The sequence below is a fragment of the Eimeria necatrix genome, genomic scaffold (genome assembly GCF_000499385.1).
Source record: "Eimeria necatrix Houghton genomic scaffold, Enh_scaff1003, whole genome shotgun sequence".
NCBI classification, from domain to species: domain Eukaryota; phylum Apicomplexa; class Conoidasida; order Eucoccidiorida; family Eimeriidae; genus Eimeria; species Eimeria necatrix.
In genome coordinates, this window is record NW_013654819.1 from 1 (window position 1) to 6854 (window position 6854).

General features: G+C 48.9%; 1 protein-coding gene across 1 annotated transcript in view; it reads left to right on the plus strand.

Annotated features, from left to right (window-relative positions):
* Window positions 1-211: 211 nt before the first annotated feature.
* Window positions 212-6854, plus strand: part of ENH_00000120 (hypothetical protein, conserved) — a gene marked incomplete at both ends in the record, with an annotated part of 10294 nt that continues 3651 nt past the window's right edge. The window contains 5 exons of the mRNA XM_013583910.1: window positions 212-445; window positions 2566-3011; window positions 3377-3761; window positions 4346-4757; window positions 5866-6532. Of these exons, the coding sequence (XP_013439364.1) occupies window positions 212-445; window positions 2566-3011; window positions 3377-3761; window positions 4346-4757; window positions 5866-6532 (2144 nt within the window). The remainder of the gene's footprint in view (window positions 446-2565; window positions 3012-3376; window positions 3762-4345; window positions 4758-5865; window positions 6533-6854) is intronic.

Sequence of the window (6854 nt, forward strand, 5' to 3'; positions counted from 1 at the left end):
CTGCTGCTGCTGCTGCTGCTGCTGCTGCTGCTGCTGCTGCTGCTGCTGCTGCTGCTGCTGGTGCGATTTCTCTGCGGTTTTTGCTGCTTTTTCTGCGCTTTTTTCGCTGCCGCGGCCGCTGCCGCTGCCGCTGCTGCTGCTGCTGCTGCTGCTGCTGCTGCTGCTGCTGCTGCAGCAGCAGCAAGGTTGCGTGGGTGTGCTGCTGCTGCAGCGGGGGCCTGCGAAGAGCGGCTGGTGAACGGCGAGTACTTGGGCTGTCAGAACCGCACGCGGGGCGGACTGCGCTGCCAAGTGTGGGGCCGGCAGCAGCCGCACCGCCACTTGCTGCAGCAGCAGCAGCAGCAGCAGCAGTTCCACAACTTCTGCAGAAACCCCAACAAAGAAAACCACATTTGGTGCTTCACGCAGGACCCCGACGTCCGCTCCGACGTCTGCGACCCCCTCGGTCCGGCCAGTCCCTTTGTCTCCTTTTCGGTTTTATTTTCTCTCTTTTTGTCTCCTTTTTAGCCCCTTTTTGGCCCTTTTTGTCTCCTTTTTGGCCACTTTTTGGCTCCTTTCTGTCCCCTTTTTGTCTCCTTTTTGGCCCCTTTTTGTCTTCTTTTTGGCCCCTTTTTGTCTCCTTTTTGTCTCCTTTATGGCCACTTTTTGTCCCCTTTTCGTCTCCTTTTTGTCTCCTTTTTGGCCCCTTTTTGGCCCTATTTTTCTCCTTTTAGTCCCCTTTTGGGCCCCTTTTTGTTGTCTCTTTTTGTCTTTTTTTGGCTCGTTTTTGGTGCACTTTTGGAGAGCTTTTGGTCTCTTTTTTGTCTCTTTTTTGGCGCTTCTTCTGCTGCTTTGAAGGGCCTTTTCGGGCTTTGTGTCTCCTTTCTTTTGGTGCCTTTTATGTCTCTTTCGGGGCCTTTTGGGTCTCCTTTCTGTCTCCTTTTCCTCTCATTCGCTCTCTCTTTTGCTTCTTTTTTTCCTTTTTTTGAAAATTTTTGTGCTTTTCGTGGCGCCTTTTGGGCCCTTTTTGTCTCCTCTTCTTTACTCCTTTGGGGACTCCTTTTTTGTCTCTTTTTCCTTTTTCTTGTCTCCTTTTTTGGCCCTTTTCGAGTCTCTTGTGTCTCCTTTTTGTTTTCTTTTGTCTCTTCTTGTGTCTCCTTTGGAACTATTTCTTGTTTCTTTTTTGTCTCCTTTTTTTTTGTTTCCTTCCCCTTTTTTGGGTCCTTTTTCTGTCCCCTTTTTTGTCCCCTCTTTTGTCTCCTTTTATCCCTTCTTCTGTCTTCTTTTGGGGTCTCTTTTGTCCTCTTTGTAATCCATTTGTCCCCCTTTGTCTCTCTTTGTCGCTTTTGTCTCCTTTTTTTGTCCCTTTTTATTTGTCTCTTTTGGCTCCCCTTTCAACATCTTCTTCTGTCTCCTTCAGACCTTCCTTTGTCTCCTTTTTTGTCTTTTTCTTTAATTCTTTTGTCTCCTCTTTTATTATTATTTGTTGTCTCCTTTTTGTTTCCTTTCGTCCCTTGTCCTCTCCTTTTTGTCTCCTTTTTTGTCTCTTTTTGGTCTCTTTTTTGTCTCTTTTTGTTTCTTTTTTCTCTCCTTTTTGTCTCCTTTTTGTCTCTTTTGAATCCCCTTCCTCGTTTTATTTTCTCTTCTCCTTTGTTTCTCTTTTGTCCCCTTTTATCTGTCTCCATTTTGTCTTCTTCGAAGTCCTTTTTGTCCCCTTTTTGGGTTTTCCTTATCCCCCATTTCCCCTTTTTTGCCACCTTTTCCTTTTGCCTCCAAGCAGCTGCTGTCTCCCCCTTGCTGCTGCTGCTGCTGTCTCCCCCTTGCTGCTGCTGCTGCTGCTGCAGCTGCTGCTGCTGCTGCTGCTGCTGCTGCTGCTGCTGCTGCTGCTGCTGCTGCTGCTGCTGCTGCTGCTGATTTTGCGGTCTCCACTGTCTCCTTTGGAGTCCTTAATCTGTCTCCTCGGCCTGTCTCCAATATTTTGTTTAAATTGTCTCCTTTTAATTCTCCTGTCTCCTTTCGTCTCCTTTTAATTCTCCTGTCTCCTTTTGTCTCCTTTTAATTCTCCTGTCTCCTTTTTGGGGCTTTCCTGCATGCGCCAGCCGCCAGCTGCTGCTGTCTCCTTTTAAGCCTCATTTGTCTCCTTTTGCTTTTTGCCAATTAATTAACTTTATGATTTACTAGTCATTCCCTTATTTATTTATTATTTTATTTATTTATTTATTTATTTATTTATTTATTTATTTATTTATTTTATTTATTTATTTATTTTATTTATTTATTTAATTGATTTAATTGATTTAATTAATTAATTGTTTGTATTTATTAGTTCTATTCATTGCTTGTTTACAGCGTCTCCGTGTGTCCCTTTTTGTCCCTTTTTGTCCCTTTTTTGTCTCTTTCTGTCTCCTTTTCTGTCTCCTTTTCCCTCCCCTCTTCCGTCTCCTTTTCTGTCTCCTTTCGAGTTTCTTTTGTGTCTCTTTTGTCTCCTTTTGGCTTTCTTTGTTCCCTTTTGTCTCCTTTTGGTTTTTTTGTCTTTTTGGAGACAAAAGGAGACAAAAGGAGACAGCAGTTGTGTGGGGTGCGCAGGGGTGAGCCGGGTGTACGTACAGCCGGGCAGCACTGTCTCCATCGAGTTCGCGGGGAAGGGACTGTCTCCTTACAAGGCCGTGCGGCTGTTTCAGGAGGAGACAGGAGACTCTTCGGACCCCGCAGCAGCAGCAGCAGCAGCAGCAGCAGCAGCAGCAGCAGCAGCAGGGGGGGGGGCGGTGTGTGGGGCCCCACAGCTGCGGCTGGCCCGCGGGGTGTACGTACCCAGCGACGAGTGGGGAGTCCCCACGGAGACCCCCGAGAGTCTCCTCGAAGAGGGCCTCGTCCAAACCCTAATTTGGAGACACTTCGAAATCGGAGACACTTCTCGAGGGTCTCTTTTGATTTGCATTTGCGACTTCGAGTTTGTTGCAAACGGAGACTTCTCTCAAAACGGCACTTGCACGCAGCCCCAGGACTTCAACATCCACGCCGGAAGACTCACTGTCAAAGGCAACCCTAAACCCTAAACCCTAAACCCTAAACCCTAAACCCTAAACCCTAAACCCTAAACCCTGAGCCCTGCGCGCGGTCCCCGAGGCCGGAGGTCTGGGGCCCAGACCCAAACCCTGAGTTCTTTGCTCTAGGCCGTAGACCCTAATCCCGCAGTCCAAACCCTAAACCCTAAACCCTAAACCCTAAACCCTAAACCCTAAACCCTAAACCCTAAACCCTGAATTTCAAACCGTAGGGTTTAAAGTTGGGAAGCGCGAGGCGGCGGTTTTGGGGCGCTGAGGAGTGCGGAGGCTGCGGGGGCGGCTAGGGTTGAGGGTTAGGGTTTAGGGTTTAGGGTTTAGGGTTTAGGGTTTAGGGTTTGTGGTTTGCAGGGCCGATTCCGTCGGAACTGAAGGTGCTGCCAACGTACGAAACGGGGAGTCCCTTCGCGCTGTCCCTCGCAGGTGTGGGGTTTGGAAAAGGAGACAGAATAGACATCTTCAGAGGAGGAGACAGCAGCAAGTGTCTCCTTCGGCACTTGGGGCAGACCCTGCGGGCCCTGGAGGGGCACTTGGGGCCCCGGGGGGCCCCCGGGGGGGCCCCCGGGGGGGCCCCCCGCGGCCTCGCGGGGGCCTGGCTCCGCGGGGCCTTTACCCTCGAAAAAAGTGTCTCCTTTGTCTCCTTTTCCGAAGGCCACAGCGACTACCTCGTGGGCCAAACGGAGACAGTCTCCTTGGGGACTTTGGAGGACTTTGTGGTTTGTTGGACGGGGGCGGGGACGGAGGGCAAGGCCGTGGGGTTTGCCACCAAGTTCAAGACCAAAGGCAAGCAAACCCTAAACCCTAAACCCTAAACCCTAAACCCTAAACCCTAAACCCTAGGCGCTGCGGGCGCGGGATTCTCGGGGCTCCGCGCGCAGCAGCTGCTTCTTGGGGACGAGGGTTTAGGGTTTGCTGGCTAGGGTTTGCTAGGGTTTGCTAGGGTTTGCTAGGGTTTGCTAGGGTTTGCTAGGGTTTGCTAGGGTTTGTAAGGGCCAGTTAGGGTTTAGGGTTTGTGGGCGTTGAGGGTTTCCGAGGGGCTGGTAGTGCTAGCCAGTGTTTGAGGGGGTTAGCTGGCGTTTGGTGAGCTGGGGTTTGGGCTAGCTAGGGTTTAGGGTTTTGAGGGTTTAGGGTTTAGGGTTTAGGGACTACGAGGTTCTGCCAGTGCTGGCGAGGGCCAGGCAGCGTTTGTGAATTGGCTGTTAGCCTCCAGGTTTGGAAGGGCGGCGCGAGTTTGAGGGTTTAGGGTTTAGGGTTTAGGGTTTAGGGTTTAGGGTTTAGGGTTTAGGGTTTAGGGTTTGTCGCAGGGTTTGACCTGTCGAAGCGGCTGGTGGTCCCCTACGCGGTCTCCGCCGCGGGAGCCAACGAGACTCTGTTTTCTTTGTTTGTGCTGCACGGAGGGTCTCCTTTGGATTTGGAGACTGTCTCCTTTTGCCTCAAGGAGACTGCAGCAAAAGGAGACACTAATGAAGCAGCAGCAAAAGGAGACACTCAGGAAGCAGCAGCAAAAGGCGACTCTAAGGAAGCAGCAGCAAAAGGAGACTCTAAGGAAGCAGCAGCAAAAGGAGACACAAAGGGGACTGCAGCAAAAGGAGACACAAAGGGGACTGCAGCAAAAGGAGACACTAAGGAGACACTTTGCCGAGGAGACACTTTGGCCGCTTCTGCTGCTGTCTCCAGCTTCCAGCAGCGCGCAGACCGCCAGGTCATTCGCGCCAGGTTTGTCTCCTTTTATTTATTTATTTATTTATTTATTTGTTTATTTATTTATTTATTTATTTATTTATTTATTTGTTTTGTTTGTTTGTTTTGTTTTGTTTTTTTCTTCTTTTTGAGTCCCTTTTTGTTATTTTGGCCTTTTTGAGCCTTTGGGGACTTTTTAATTCTTTAAAGTCCCTTGAGGCCTTTCGGAGTCTCTTAATTTACTTTTATTTCTTTTAAAGTCTTTATATTCTTCTAAAGTCCTTTAACTTCTTTTTAAGTCTTTTAAAGTCCTTTATACTCTTCTAAAGTCCTTTAAGTTCTTTTAAAGTCCTTTATATTCTTCTAAAGTTCTTCGAGTTATTTTAAAGTCTTTTATAGTCTTTTATATTCTTCTAAAGTCCTTTAAGTTCTTTTAAAGTCTTTTAAAGTCTGTTAAAGTCTTTTAAAGTAATTTTTATTCTTTTAAAGTCTTTTATATTCTTTTAAATTCTTTTAAATTCCTTTAAAGTCTTTTAAATTCTTTTAAATTCTTCTAAATTCCTTTAAAGTCTTTTAAATTCCTTTTAAGTCTTTTAAAGTCTCTTAAAGTCTTTTAAATTCTTTTAAAGTTCTTTTAAAGTCTTTGAAAGCCTGTTGGCCTTTTATAGCCTTGCAAGGCTATAGAAGACTAAAGCCTTGTAAGGCTCCAGTGAAAGTGTCTCCTTTAGTTGCATTAAGTGTCTCCTTTAACTACAATTTCCCCTAATTGCATTAAGTGTCTCCTTCACCTTCTATTAGAACAAAGTGTCTCCTTTAACTTCTATTAAAACAAAGTGTCTCCTTTAACTTCTATTAGAACAAAGTGTCTCCTTCACCTTCTATTAAAACAAAGTGTCTCCTTTAACTTCAATTAAAACGAAGTGTCTCCTTTAACTTCTGTTAAAACAAAGTGTCTCCTTTGGCTTTTATTAAAACAAAGTGTCTCCTTTAACTTTTATTAAAACAAAGTGTCTCCTTTAACTTTTATTAAACCAAAGTGTCTCCTTTAACTTTTATTAAACCAAAGTGTCTCCTTTAACTTTTATTAAACCAAAGTGTCTCCTTTAACTTGTATTAAAACGAAGTGTCTCCTTTGTCTCCGCAGCGGCTTGCTGCTGCGGCCAGGCCCCTCGCGAGCCCTCAGCAGCGGGACGGAGTTGGACGTTTGTTTGGAGACAAAAGGAGACACAAAAGGAGACAGCAAAGGAGACACAAAAGGAGACACTTTTGTCTTTCTGGGGAGAGCAGTGGTGGCGGAGTTTGGACTCTACGAGCCGTGGCAAGTCTCGGAGCTGGAGGGGGCCCCCGGGGGGGCCCCCTCGCAGCAGCAGGGGGCCCCCGGGGGGGCCCCCGGGGGGGCCCCCCTGGGGGCCCCCGGGGGGGCCCCCTCGCAGGAACAGGGGGCCCCCGGGGGGCCCCCCCTGAGCGTACACCCCATGGTCGTCGGGAGGTACAGTCCCCTCGGGTACCACTGGCTGCAAGGAGACAGGAGATGGGCCTTGTTGGACTTGGAAGAAGTTTTTATTTCTGGACTTTTTGCAAAGACAATAACTCTGGAGTTGTACAAAGAAGAGCTGCGGCTGCTGCTGTGGGGTGCTGCGGATGTGTCTCCTTTGAAGTTGGGGACAGTTCGGAGACAGGGCTGGACTGCAGCAGCAGCAGACGTCACCTTCGAGCGCTGTCTCCTTTACGTCGCGGAGACAGTCCCTGCTGCTGCTGCTGCTGCTGCTGCTGCTGCTGCTGCTGCTGTCTCCAAGTACGAGTTCGGGGACGTGGGCGCGCTGGCTGCTGCTGCGCCGACTGTCTCCTTTTCGGGGCCGCTGCAGAGCCCCTGCTGCTTGGTGCTGCTGTACGGAGACGCGCAGCAGCAGCAGCAGCCCTCGCTGCTGCTGCTGGACCGGACCACTGGTCACCTTCTCTGGCTCGACCAAAACCTCCAACTCCTCAACTCCGCAAACCACTGGAAGGGACTCTCCCGTCCCCTGCAGTCTCCCCAGAGTTTGGCCTGCGTGCTGCGCGAGCGCCGCGCTGCTGCTGCTGCTGCTGCTGCTGCTGCTGCTGCTGCTGCTGCTGCTGCTGCGGCCGACGCAGCAG